Source organism: Hyperolius riggenbachi, chromosome 1 (genome assembly GCF_040937935.1).
Source record: "Hyperolius riggenbachi isolate aHypRig1 chromosome 1, aHypRig1.pri, whole genome shotgun sequence".
Taxonomy (NCBI): domain Eukaryota; kingdom Metazoa; phylum Chordata; class Amphibia; order Anura; family Hyperoliidae; genus Hyperolius; species Hyperolius riggenbachi.
In genome coordinates this window covers 409,553,654-409,568,960 of record NC_090646.1, presented here as the reverse complement: position 1 = coordinate 409,568,960, position 15,307 = coordinate 409,553,654, and the positions used below count along the sequence as shown (strand labels likewise).

Sequence of the window (15,307 nt, the reverse complement as noted above, 5' to 3'; positions counted from 1 at the left end):
ACTTACAGTAACTGTATACCACAATGGCAGTGTCTTGATCCAGGGGGCAGAACGTTACTTAAATATTTTCGAAAAGAGTTATCCTGATATTGAAAGACTTGCAATTAACTTTAAAGAAAACCAGACAAACTCTGTCAACACAAACAATGGTCGTAAATCATCTGCAAGGACTGCTCCTAGAGAGAAGGCTGAAGACCAATCTCCAAAACAACAGCCCCTCTCCAGAGACCAGACACCAGGCTTCTCACACCCCTCCCTGGAGACTCTCAGAGAAAGTCTGTCACAATTAGAAAGGGACTTCACCCTTTTCAGGGAAGAAAGGAAAAGCAGCCAAGGTGTGAAAAATGCAAATGATCAACTGAGAGAAGAAATAGCCAGGATGAAAGCTGAGCACACTGCAGCCTTGCATGATATCAACATTTCCCTACAAAAACTACAGGAGGAAAACTCACAACTTAAAGAGGAGATCAGGAAATTAAAAATATTAAAACAGCCACAAAAGTTAGAGGAGACAACAAAAAGCACAAAGGCCCCCACAAAACCTATGCCGACCAAAGACAGTGCTCCGCACATCACACAGGATACAATAATCACCCAAGAGACTAGTGACAATCACAGCCATCCAGCCCCCTCTCCAAATACTGCCAACGCAGCCTCATCCAACAACCCACAGCCCAAGCCTAAACACCAAGCAAATCGCTCCTATAAACATCGCAGTCCTGACATTGTGCTGGTTATAGACTCTAATGGAAAATACCTGGACATAAGAAGACTCTTTCCAGGGATGCATGCCATAAGTAACACAGGTCATTAATGAGCCTTATTTCACCGACCCAAAACATCTCATCCTGCACACCGGCACCAATGACATTATACAAGATAACACCGCAGACCAAGAAACCATCACATACAAACTGTCACAACTGGTTAAAAGGGCACAGCAGAAATTCCCCAGCACAAAGATTATCCTCTCTTCCCTGCTCCCAAGAAGAGACATTCCTCACCAGACAATTACACAGATCAATGCAGAGCTGGCCTCCAGTCTCAGATCCTCACCAGACATACAACTGGCACAGCACACCACAATCACAACCGACCATCTGTACAACAACAAGCACCTTGACAAACAAGGAGTCAGCCGCCTAGCAAAGGAACTAAAGGACATGGTGCTAAGTAGACCCCAGAGACTCCAAGAAAGCCCCAACTCAACAATCAGACAGCAAACCACAATGTCCCAACACCAGAGAGAGAGCCCACAAGCATGGCAAACATGTAGGAAACCGCCTGCCCCACAATGGCAACACAAAGCGACAGAGGGTAGCATCATGGCGGAAATCAGAACTTTGCTTATCAATATACAAAGCAGATTGAGGTGACACCCACAACAGTGTCCACCCTCCCCCTGAAAATACTGAGTCCTATGAAAATTTCTGCTCATTACAAGGTAAACCGACTCAAAATGACATCCCTTATCATCAGTAGCTGGAACATCCAAGGGCTGAACGCCTCAGCTTTTGGATCCAAAACAAATGATCCAGACTTTAAAAAGAGACTTGAAAACATTGATATCCAAATCCTCCTGGAGACATGGACCCGGGCAGAGGATGAATCTTTCGTACCCATGGGGTACCGGGAATTCTCCATATCTGCACAGAAAAACAGGAACATTAAACAGGGCCGCCGTTCAGGAGGCATACTAATCTGGTATAAGGAGGAGCTCACAGAGCACATCAAAGCAATCAAACGAGGAGACAGCCACATCTGGATCAAAATAAACAGCTCCATCCTCACCTCTCAGTCTGACATGTACCTGTGCGCAGCATATATCCCCCCAACAGAGTCCCCTTACTACAAACCTGACATCTATGAGGTCCTACAAAGAGAAGCCAGCCACTTCCAGTCTCAGGGCAGAGTGCTCATCTATGGAGACCTCAACGCTAGAACAGGCACAGAGAAGGACTATCTGACCTCTGAGGGAAACACATACATACTTGGAGGAGAGAGCTACTACCAGGAACCAATGCAGACAGCAAGAAACAGCTATGACAAGACAGTAAACAAAAGTGGGAAATCCCTGTTGAACCTGTGCCGGAGCCTCGGCCTATACATAATGAATGGGCGAACCAGGGGTGACTCTCTTGGGAGATTTACTATGAACTCACATGTAGGCAGCAGTGTGGTAGATTATGCTGTCACAGACACAGACCCCATAAACATCAATGCCCTCATAGTCACCCCTGAAACACACCTGTCAGACCACAACCAAATCCTGCTGTACCTGAAATCCACCGATAAACCAACCACACAGCAACCTCACCAGAACGGTCTCTACAAGCTGCCACCATCCTTCAAATGGCCCAAAGAGTCTGCCATCAAATTCACCAACATGACCAACACTGCCAAAATCCAAGAACTGCTGACAAACTTTCATACCAACCTATATGAACTGAACAAACAAGGTGTCAACCATGCAGTGAAGGACTTCAGCAACATCTTATATAACATGGCAGTACTCGCCGGCCTCAAGCAGACCAACTTTAAGAGATCCACAAATAAACAGTCCCAAAAATGGTTTGACAGTGAGTGCAAGGCTCTACGTAATTCTCTAAGGGCAGCCTCTAACCAAAAGCACAGAGACCCCAACAACCAGGACCTAAGGGAAGCCCATGACCACCTACAGAGACAATACAAAGACACCCTCAGGCGGAAAAAACAGAGCCACATCTCCCACAAACTCCAACAGCTGGAGGACTCCCTCCAAGACAACTCATTCTGGGAGACCTGGAACCACATTGGGACAAAGCCCAAGAAAAGCCCTCTCCACATCCAAAATGGCCACATCTGGCTCCACTACTTCAGGGACCTCTACAAAGACATCCCAGAAAATGCCCAAACCCCGGAACAGAAACAAATAGCCGCAAAGCTGAAGGACATGGAGGAGACAATCAAGGACTTTCAAAACCCCCTGGATACACCAATCACGATGGAGGAAATAAGAGAAAGAACAAAGCTGATAAAATGTAAGAAGGCTAGCGGTACCGATGGCATCCTGCCAGAGATGATCAAATACAGCCCCCCGGACATACATGAGGCACTCGCAAGACTTTTCAACCTTATCCTGAGTGCGGGCTCCTTTCCTCAGGCCTGGAGTGAAGGCCTCATAACACCCATCTACAAGAATGGGGACAGATATGATCCAGCAAACTACAGAGGAATCTGTGTCAGCAGTACACTGGGGAAACTGTTTAACAGCATCATCAATAAAAGGATCCTCTCCTTCCTCACACAGCAGGACGTACTCAGCAAAAGCCAAGCTGGGTTCATGCCAAACCACCGCACAACCGACCACATCTACACACTGCACAGCCTTATCAAGACTCATGTCCACAGCTCACGTGGCAAAATACACGCTTGCTTTGTGGATTTTAAGAAGGCGTTTGACTCGGTGTGGCACCCAGGCCTTTTCCTAAAACTCCTAGAGAGCGGAATAGGAGGTAGAATCTATGATGTCATCAAGAGTTCATATACTGGGAACCAATGCAGTGTGAAAGTGGACGGGAAGAGAAGCGCGTTCTTCAAGCAGGGTCGAGGAGTCAGGCAGGGCTGCATTTTGAGCCCAACGCTCTTTAACATATTTATTAACCAACTGGCTGTAGCCCTGGAATCCTCCCCAGCACCAGGCCTCCTCTTGCATGACCACAAGGTGAAGTTCCTGCTGTATGCAGATGATCTCCTGCTGCTCTCCCCAACAGAAAGGGGCCTACAGGACAGCCTGGCAGTACTGGAGAGTTTCTGCACCCACATGGGCACTGCCCATCAACCCAAAGAAGACAAAAGTGATGGTGTTCCAGAGAAAAAATCTAAAAATGCCCACCTCCTCATTTATATTAAATGGCTGCCCACTGGAGACCACAAACAGTTACACCTACCTGGGGCTGGAAATTAACCAAACTGGGAGCTTTAAACCAGCAGTAGAGGCCCTGAAAGGAAAAAGCCTGCAGAACGTTTTATGCCATCAGAAGGCAACTTTACCACCTAAAACCACCGGTGAGAGTCTGGGTAAAGATATTCAACAGCATCATCACCCCAATCCTGCTCTATAGCAGTGAGGTATGGGGCCCGGTCACCTACCCTGACCAATCAAAATGGGACTCCAGCCCAACAGAAATCTTCCATCTAGAGTTCTGCAAGTATCTTCTCCAAGTCCATCGCAGCACTTCGAACTCAGCTTGCCGGGCAGAGCTAGGCAGATTCCCACTATGGCTGACTATCCAGCAGAGGGCACTCTCATATTGGGCGCATATACAGAGCAGCAACCCCAGCACTTACCACCATAAAGCCTCACTGAGCCAGGGTGGGGAGGCCATACCACGCTCTCTGAAACAAAACGTCAAGAGCCAGCCCAGCCAAGACCACCAACACAGGCTGACAAAAGCCCAAATAAAAGGAATGATAGAAAGCTGCAAGGGCCGATACATAGAGGAATGGAGAAGTGACATAAAGAACTCCCAGAAACTCACTATCTACCAATCACTACAGAGGGAGTACACAATGGCCCCATATCTGGAGAGGCTACACCACCACAAAGATAGACAGGCCTTGAGCCTGTACCGTCTGAGTGCCCACAACCTGGAGATAGAGACAGGACGACACAGACAGACATGGAAGCCCAGGGAGGAGAGACTGTGCCGGCAATGTGATCAGGGGGGTCCCGGAGGATGAGGCCCACTTCCTGCTACACTGCAGCAAATATAACACCGTTGAGGACCGCCCATTTCCAAAGACTCTCCGCCCACATTGCAGATTTCACCTCCACAGATGAGGAGAGGAAACTCTATATCATACTGGGGGAAGAGGAAGAAACTGTGCAAATAGCTGCCAGATATGTCACGGCCTGCCACCAACTGAGAGGAACATGATAACACATGGACTGTATAACCCCATACTCCCCCTCCCCTATGGACTGTATGCCTATACCCCCCCTCCCCTATGGACTATATACCCCATCCCCCCCCATACCATCCCGTACATCCTCCTATGGACTGTATACCCATGTCCTTCCCTTATTCCCACAATCCCCCCCCCCCCCCCCCCCCCCACGTTAATGTTCTATTTTGCTTTGGCAATGCTGAATGTGTTTGGTCCTGCCAATAAAGCTTTTTTGGATTTGGATTTGGATTTGGATTTGGAGAGAGAGAGAGAGAGAGAGAGAGAGAGAGAGAGAAGAGAGAGAGAGAGGAGAGAGAGAGAGAGAAAGAGAGAGAGAGAGAGAAAGAGAGAGAAAGAGAGAGAGAGAGAAAGAGAGAGAGAGAGAAAGAGAGAGAAAGAGAGAGAGAGAGAGAGAGAAGAGAGAGAGAGAGAGAGACTTTTAAACAATCTATACTTAAAATACTGATGGCCAGGTGGTGTACAGTTAATTTTTTGCTTGCGAGGTCTGAGCTACTAAATGAAAGTTGTTTAATGCAAGTAGTTTCCCCTAATTCCATTTCATGTTGACATCCATACTATATGTATTTTTATAAAGATGGGAAACATGATACTGAGAGTTTCTCTCTCTGTGTGCAGTACTACAGCTCAGTAGATTCTTATTCTGACACTCTACTGTGGCTGCTGTGCTTGTCACGAACAACAAATCTCTCAAGGGAGTAATGGGTGAGATCAGGTATTCTGTGCTCACATGTAGAGGCTGGCTGCTGCCCTGTCACAGCTCCATTCTACAGTAAGTGATTCATGCGCAATAATGGAATAGGGAGAATTGGGGAGTGGATTGGCAGCATTCTAGACAATAAAATTACACTGTCAACAAGAATAATATTCTGTAATGTGCAAAAGTGAGTATATTTTCATGTTACCGCATTGAAGATATTACACTTTGATATAATGTATTCAGTGTACAGCTTTTGTAATGTCAATATTCTGCCCAATTAGACATGTTCCCTCCTCGGGGTCATATTACTTTATTAGTGTTACAAAGTCTCTGCTGTGATCAGTTCTGGATTGTCAACCAGTCACCAGACCCATAAAGATTTATCACCTCTGTTCATCTTGTCATTAAAAAGAACTCAAGGTGGTTCTTGCGGGGGCAGATGGGACACAGGGGCATGGTCTCTGCCTCATTATATGCCTCTGTGTCCCCCACACCGCCGCTCTCTGCCCCCCCAATCACCGATGTGCTCTGGCCCCCGAGATTGGCCACAATCACAGGGGAGAGGGATTCCCTGTTTAGAACGCCTGCCAGGGGCATTCCTACACGGTCTCCAGAGCTGCCATTGGCCATTAGCCGCGCCTCCTGCCGCTCCCCTGCCGCTCCCCTGCCTCCATGCACGCTGGTGAGAGAATGAATCTCTTGGTCTAACATCGTGACCCAGAGGTCACGAAAGTGAAAGTGGGCCATTGCAGCCCACAGGAGTGGCGGGTTTTGAGGCTACCTGATCTGCTCAGCTCCCCGGATCAAGTAACCTACTTTTTTTTTATTTTATGAGCCCACATCGGGCTCTCTAAGTAACTTTTTCAGTCTGTAAAAATCAACATCTCTGCAGTAATGCTCTACTACAGAAATAAGAAATTATACAGCCAGGCACACCCAGTGTTATACGCCCCTCCCTTTAGCTCAGAGATGTTGGGGTGGAATGTTACATAGTTACATAGTTATTTTGGTTGAAAAAAAGACATACATCCATTGAGTTCAACCAGAGAACAAAGTACAACTCCAGCCCGTCCCCCACATATCCCTGTTGATCCAGAGGAAGGCGAAAAAAACCCTTACAAGGCATGATCCAATTAGCCCCAAAAGGGAAAAAAATGCCTTCCCGACTCCAGATGGCAATCAGATAAAATCCCTGGATCAACATAATTAGGCATTACCTAGTAATTGTAGCCATGGATGTCTTTCAACGCAAGGAAAGCATCTAAGCCCCCTTTAAATGCAGGTATAGAGTTTGCCATAACGACTTCCTGTGGCAATGCATTCCACATCTTAATCACTCTTACTGTAAAGAACCCTTTCCTAAATAAATGGCTAAAACGTTTTTCCTCCATGCGCAGATCATGTCCTCTAGTCCTTTGAGAAGGCCTAGGGACAAAAAGCTCATCCGCCAAGCTATGATATTGCCCTCTGATGTATTTATACATGTTAATTAGATCCCCTCTAAGGCGTCTTCTATCTAGACTAAATAAACCCAGTTTATCTAACCTTTCTTGGTAACTGAGACCTTCCATCCCACGTATCAATTTTGTTGCTCGTCTTTGCACCTGCTCTAAAACTGCAATATCTTTTTTGTAATGTGGTTCCCAGAACTGAATTCCATATTCCAGATGTGGCCTTACTAGAGAGTTAAACAGGTGCAATAATATGCTAGCATCTTAAGTTTTTATTTCCCTTTTAATGCATCCCAAAATTTTGTTAGCTTTAGCTGCAGCGGCTTGGCATTAAGTACGATTATTTAACTTGTTGTCGATGAGTACTCCTAAGTCCTTCTCCAAGTTTGATGTCCCCAACTGTATCCCATTTATTTTGTATGGTGCTAGACCATTGGTACGACCAAAATGCATGACTTTACATTTTTCAACATTGAATTTCATCTGCCATGTATGTGCCCATATAGCCATCCTATCCAGATCCTGTTGCAATATGACACTATCCTCCTGAGAGTTGATGATTCTGCACAATTCATGTATATAACTTGAAATATGGACTGGGAGCAACTGGGGTTCTTAACCTTAAGATAAAGAGAACACACACATATGCATACAACCAGTCATTCAAGGAGCTACAAAGTCTCTCTTACACCATTGCAATAATAGGCTGTAGTGGCACAAGGATAGGAGAGCTACAGCTTGAAGCCTGGCCACATGGTTTCCATTCAAACAAACAAAATAGCTGTGCTCATCCTACTCAGACCATAGATAGGGGAAAGAGAGGCGCAAAGGGATGTGGCCAAAATCAAATGCAAATCAGTATTAACCCTTGCCCTCAAAGCTTGCACTTGCAGCAACCCACCCTGAAGGTACCTACTAAAACCTGATTTAGGTAGCTAACATAAACATAGCTATTCTTGGTTCACATGGTTTCCATCTCTGTCAAAGAAACATGATATATGTATAAGATGCAGTGCAACAGAAATCCAGTCAATTTAAACTTGAAATACAAACATAAAACAAAGATTTCTATTTAGTAAAAAAGCTAAATTAGACATGGACAGGTTGGATGCCAAAAGCTTATGAATATCTAGCTTTACTACTTAGCATTAAGGATTAGGAAATGTGAAAGGTTCATGTCAAGCACTGACATCTGTGTTCTTTGGCTTGCATTTCAGCTGTGTTGTGTATAGAGCATTATTAGCGAAGGGCAGCAACAATCACATCAGATATACACTAAGGGTACATTCATGGGATCCCACATTAAAAAAAATGACAATTATAAAATGCCAATTAAGGTAGGCTTTCTTTTTATCATGAATTGGGAATGCCTAAATTAAAGTTCTGGACGAATCCTGTCTCAAAAAGCAAATAAGCATTTGAAAATAAGGAAACAAATCTCAGAAACAAAGGGCACACAATTGGCTTTTATCCGGGAAAGCGTGTTGTTCCAATGCATGCTTTAAATACGAAAAGCCTGATAGATTTATCTGGTGCAACAGATTCTCTTCAGCAATTGAGATGCAATGGGCTGGATTATTACCCCACTACAAGACTGCCAAGGATTTGTTCCATAAAAGAAGCAGAACAAGGGGTTTATTGACCACAATGAGGCGAAGAATCTCACAGGACGGGTGCATTGTGGAGATTCAGCTGTCAAGTTACCCAGACGCCTTCGACGTGACAAAATGCACACAAAGCATGGTGTGCACATCTATGTGGTTTCAACACGGGTTCTTTTACCGAGAAACAAAATGCACTGTGAACATCCATAGATAATTAGGCCTAATTCTTATTACTTATACATGGTGGTCAGCAAACAGCATTAAACAGGAAAAAGCAAACTGTATAATAGACCCACGGCTTTGAAGTCTATTTCCGCAGTCAAGCAAACATACAGTGCCATTAGCACACATTCCCACATCCATCTTCGCTCCCCTCCATTGATTGTTAGGTGTATGTCAGCTGACTGCACAATGTAGAGCTCTGTTGACTCTGCAAAATGGTAAGCTCCAGTGTACAAACAATATCGGAAAGAGGATATCTTACGTAGCCCTTGGCAAGCTCCATAAAGACTCTGTTACCGACAGAATGTTAATCTTTTGTAATCCAGGTACCTGCTGGATTTTAAGAAATACAAACATTTCTTTATAGTGGAAAAAATGTCATGTTGATATGTCAGTTGATCTTCCCTTCAAATATGCTTTTTCCAACTGGATTAAAGTTACCTTGTAGGGTCTTCACTATCTGGCAGTTACGGTGCATGCCAGAAAGCCTCATTACTTCAACAGTTTCCTGGCAACAGCCCTGGTCAAGTTGGTCATGGGAAGGAGTTGGTGCCAGATAGGAAAATCCTTACGGCACTTTTGCAATGCCTGGGGGAACACAGCCTCTGAGTGGTGGAACACAGCCATAAGAATATGCCTACCTGGCATCCACTACCTCCTGTCACCATCTTGACTCCCTTAAGCACCAAGCACTTTACCCCCTGTATGGAGTTGCAATAATTATTGATTAAATGTTCGGAGTGCAATAAAAGAGCAAAGCATTTTCAACAGCAGTGCTGGGATACTCTTGAGCATTTTATAAAAAATATTTTTTATACTTTTTAACCCAGAACATGCCGATTAAGCTGTAGTGCTGGTCAAACCCTTCTATTTGCAATACAGGGACTTTACCAGCCACGTTAGATAAGGAAAATTTGTTATAAATCCCCAGTATTATATTCTGTACAAGTCAGTGAACAAAGTTGTGATTAATAACAGACAAACAATGGCTAAAGGCCGGTTCAGACGTGCGACTTCTGGCTTCTCATCTCGCAGCGTCTTGATCGGGGGCTTTCTGCAGCGATCATCGGCATCGCGATCGGCAGTATGAAGACGCGGCAGTGAATCACCCCTAGAAGCCGCATTAGGTGTCCAGGGTCACCTGAAACGATGGGGAAAATCGGGATCGGAACGCTGCATTTGCGCAATCGATGTTAATTGCTTAATGTTAAACGCTCCCATTCACTTGAATGGGAACGTTTAACAGTCGAGTCCCCGACGATTGGCGGTAAACGCCGTCAAGCGTCCGTGTGAACTGTGATTTTGAGCAAAAGAAAAAGTTTTATTTACCCCTTGATCTTAAACATTGCTTTATTTACTACATGTGGTAGGAGACACAGGTCAGATCCTGTCCATACTGGTAAAAAAAAAAATCTTGTTCTTTCTGGCATTTTAGTATGAACATTGATTAATGTTGAGTATTGAGTAATGCTTTTAAGGGTAAGTGAACTTGAGCATCAGTATGTTAAAAACGTCTCAGAACCCTGCAACCTTAAAATACTGCAATAAACTTAAATATTAGCTACCCTTCAATTACTTGCATATAACCACCAGTAAAGTGCAGTAAAAGCTCTAACTAGGTGACCACATTGAAAGTAAAATAATTGCAGAGTGTTGTGATACCTGCTTGAAATATGTTTCTCAATTGTTCCCCTCTGCTCCAATCTGGAAAATCTCTCTGTTCATGTCTTATTTCCTTAGCAACCTGCAAACTAAACATCAACCTGAACTTGTATCAATCACGATACATGGTCTGCTAAAGGTAAGCCTGAGCTCTAGCCTTATTGCATCCCTTGCTACATTTGTTCGGAAAAACACTTGTTCAGGGAAATCTGTTAGAGTCCTATACTCCTATACCAGAAGTTAATGGCAGCTGAGTGGTCTAACAGTTAGACCACTCAGCTGCCATTAACTTCTGGTATAGGAGTATGGCTATGAACGTAACCATAGCCCCACCCCACGTGATCATATACTTTGCAGAAGCAGAGTTTGGTTTATGATCACGTGGGTGGAAAGGAGACATGGGCACACAGACCCTGTATCAATACTAAACATGCTAGTTACTTACAAATTTTATAGTAAAGCTGCACAGAATGTAGTTTTATCATTAGAGGACAGTGTCAAGCTCAGGGCCAGGTTTTTGGAAAGGCCACAAAGGCCCAGGCCTTGGGTGAGTGCTGCCTGAGAGTGCATCTGTACATGAAAAAGGGGTTGCTGTATGTGGAAGAGGAGGCTGCAAATGAGGATCACCACATGGGAAAAGGAGCTGCTGTCCAATGGACATGAAAGAGGAGCTGCTGTGCATGGACATTACTCATTGAAGAGGAGTCGCTGCACGTGAAAGGGAAAGTCACAAGAAAGTTGAAGTAGGATGCACGTGAAATTAAATAGCCAAAATGTGTTTTATAGAATGCAAATTGGCATTTGTGACTGAGAATCTGCTACACCTGAAGGGTGTTAGCAATAGATATAGCATGCCTTTACTGGACAAGGACTTGTAATGTCCTGGTAAGGTACAAAGCGAATACTCACAGAAATGATTAACTGCTTCAAAAGCTTGGTGTCATCAATACAATCAAACATTGCCAGCAGGACCAGATGAGAGAACTCTCCCTAGAAAAGAAAAACATTCTTACAAACAATACACACTGGTACAGATTTATAGCAGCAAATACAAATATATTCACATAATATCTTTCTATATAGATATATATACCCAGATTTGTGCTCGTTTGCCATTAGGGCCTAAGCACACTTGCACGCTTCTGTGCACTTTTCAACAACACATCAATGTTACTCAGTGTTAGATACACATTGCTGAAAAATGCTCACAGGTGCCCAAATGTGCACACAACTGTTTTATTCCCTGACTACTGAAGGAAAAATTAAATTATGCTTGAATAATTATGCTTGATTTATCACAAGCATAACTCTCAATGCATTTTGTTTTTTTGAAAGAGCTGTACTGCAAGCAGGAAAATGTGTAAGTGCAAAATTCTGAGAGACATCTATAAAATAGAAAGTTGTTTTTATTCATTTATTGCTGGTATGCAGTAGGTTTTAAATACCGCAAGTGGTCGGTCCAATAAAGAACAACCAATGAACCAGTGACAAGTACATGGGCAACAAAATAAACAAAACAGCTGTTGTGGCACAAAAGTCTGAGAATCCTGGCCATGAGTAATAGAGGTAAACAAAAGGTATCAACGCTGCAACCCAATGATTTCCAGCACCAGGGAGTCAACCAGTCACCACCCTTATCCACCAGGGGTAACTTCAACGCAACAACGAAAAGACTGGGTCTCCACCTATATTTTAGGCCAACTTGCCAGTTTATTGCAAGTAACAGTGCAGAGCACCGCACTGTGTTACTTGCAACAAACTGGCCAGTTGGCCTAAAATCCAGGTGGAGACCCAGTCTTTTTGTTGTTGCATCAGAAAGAAAGGTGTCAGAACATTCAGTACATCACAGCTTCCTGAATATGTGGCTGTGTAGCTAAAGACTAGTCAAAATAGCCATGCTGAACTCTATCCAGTAAGGCTCGGTTCACATTGAGCCTACGTTCTGCTCCGATGAGCGGAACACAGCAGCGGAAGCAATGCTTTCCCGATGGGAAAGTTCACATTGCTACGTTCCGCTCCCTGCGTTCCGCTTGTCGGAGCGGATGTTCCCGACCTGCACAATCCTTCCGCTTCACGGAGCGGAACGCAGCGCAGGAGTGGATGCGTGCTAAATGTGAACCTAGCCTAAGGGCACATGTGCATCAGAACTGGATTATGAAGTAATGGAATTAGGGCCGTTTCACACTAAAAGGGAATGAGAATGCTCCATGCAGTGCTAGTGGAATTGCAAACGCAGCGCAATTGCAGGAGAGTCCCCAGCAGTGTGAAACAGTCCTAATTGCAATGTCTGTTGGATCGAGTGGGTGGTAGCTTGCATGTACATCATTCTTCTGTTGGATATACTAGAGAGACATCTAGTCCATGGGGCCCCCATATCACAGCTATCTTTTCCTACTGCTTTGATGCCAGATACCACAGAACACCTTTAATGGTTTTGTAAAGTCTATGCATTGATAAGTCAGAACTATTGTGGTGGGAGAACATAGACCTACATAATATGAGGCAGGTGGTTCTCATGTTTTGGCTGATCAGATCTTATCTCAGCTAATAAAAAAACATTTTAACACTTTAAGACCAGAGCCGTCCTTTCCCTATTTTGTTACATGATCGCGGTGATTGGCTCACAGCAATCATGGAGTCATTCCTGCCCAAGATGTGAAAGGTCTGCTGTCAGCATGAAAGCAGAGCTAGCAGGCGCAGTCACGCAGACAGTGGCAGGAGCGGCGAGAGAGAGCACACCGTGCGGCGAGAGTGATTAAAATCTACGCCCTGGCAGGATTAACAGAACACAAACAGGGCATAGATTTCAATCACTTCTGTCCAGAAGAGGTTAAACTGCATATGGGCTGAACAACTTCTCTCCTATGATCAAAAGTCCCTGGAGTTCAAGTTTAACATCATGGCACTCTACTTGTACTAACACACATCCCTAGTAAACACAGTTTACGCACAGTACAGTCTCACCAATCACTGGATTATCATTACTAGCACGCTCAGTGCTGTATTAAAGTATTAACAAGTGCTTTAATTTAAAGTGGATCCGAGATCAACTTTTACTCATTGCTTAATTGCGTTCCTTTCCTATTGTTTATAGGGCATTCCTCAAGCCAAATACTTTTTTGTTTTTGTTTTAATTCTCTAATTCCCTATAAACTAAACAAGCCACGCCCACAGTTTTTCAGAGAGCCAAGGCACTTTCAGACAGTAGCTAGGGCTCATGGGATCTCAGTCTGGGCAGGAAGAGGGGGAAGTATTACTAGCCAGAGATTTCAGAGGCAGAGGGGAGGAGGGAGGAGGAGGGGGGGGGATTAGGTTTTTTTGCTCAAGATGCAGATAAGCCTGCCTCTGTATAATGTTTACAAACAACATGGCTGCTGTCATTGTATCACAGGGAGAAATAATCATATTCTATTAAAGCTGTTTTCAGTAAGATTTGCTGTGTAAACCATCTAAACTTTAGATAAGATATATAGACAAGTTAAGGTAGCCATACACTGGTCGATTTGCCATCAGATTCGAGCAACAGATAGATCCCTCTCTGATCGAATCTGATCAGAGAGGGATCGTATGGCTACCTTTACTGCAAACAGATTGTGAACCGATTTCAGCCTGAAACCGTTCACAATCTGTTGTGGTGGTGGTGCTGCCGCCGCTCCCCCCGCCCGCATACATTACCTGCTCTGCCGGCGCGACTCCAGTCCCTAGGTCTCCGCTGCCTTCTCCGCTCTGGTCTCCAGGTCCGGCATGCTTTACTTCTTCCTGCCCGGCAGGACGTTTAAACAGTAGAGCGCCCTCTGCTGTTTAAACTTCCTGCCGGGCAGGAGGAACTGAAGCATGCCGGAGACCAGCGCGGACACGGAGCAGCGGTGACTGGGGGTAGTCGCGCCGGCGGAGCAGGTAATGTATTGCCGCTCTATTGCGTCGGTCGACGGGCACACGAACGCCGCTAGCGACGCGCTCCCTACCCGCGGGTGGTCGACGGTAATTTTCCGCACGGAGCGATCGACGGGATCGGACGAAATGGATCGAAATTCGATTGGCAGCAGATTCGATCCCAGTGATCGAATCTGCTGTCGAAACGGCGGCAAATCGGGCCAGTGTATGGCCAGCTTTACTTGTTATAGTTAGTTTTTCATCTCGGATCCGCTTTAATCATTTTAGAAACTTTTTTGTAAGTAAAAAGCTAGACTGTGTTCCAGCTTGGCAGGCAAGGGTTCAGCACTCATGAGGACATGCTCCTAATTTGCAGTACGAGAGGTAGGTGCAATGCAGATAAGGTGTAATGCTAGGTACACACGATGCAATTTTCTGACAGATTTACCATCAGATCGATTATTTCCAACATATGCAATCTGATTTCTAGATTGATTTTCCATAGAACTGAATGGAAAATCGATCAGAAATCAGATCTGACATGTTGGAAATAATCGATCTGACAGTAAATCTGTCAGAAAATTGCATTGTAGGTACCTAGCACAAGACAGACCCACGCAATAGGGGCTAATCCCCTTAATGATTGTAGCGCCTCAATACAAATGTTATCCAAATACTAGTAAATTGAGTATGCACCACAATGTACACTCAAATCCCCCCCCCTCCCCCCCCCAAAAAAAAAATAGAAATGGGTATGATCTGGCTTCATGGTTTTGTATAGTACATGTAAAGTACAGCAATGCTTTCTTATAAATCATGACTCCAGTGGATCTTTTCCTCTGATTAAT

The 15,307-nt window shown here is 44.6% G+C and overlaps 1 protein-coding gene across 1 annotated transcript in view; it reads right to left on the bottom strand.

Annotated features, from left to right (window-relative positions):
• PUM3 (pumilio RNA binding family member 3) overlaps positions 1–15,307 on the bottom strand; it is a 124,384-nt gene that overhangs the window by 21,625 nt on the left and 87,452 nt on the right. Inside the window, exon 13 of the mRNA XM_068235746.1 lies at positions 11,476–11,576. Within this exon, the coding sequence (XP_068091847.1) occupies positions 11,476–11,576 (101 nt within the window). The remainder of the gene's footprint in view (positions 1–11,475; positions 11,577–15,307) is intronic.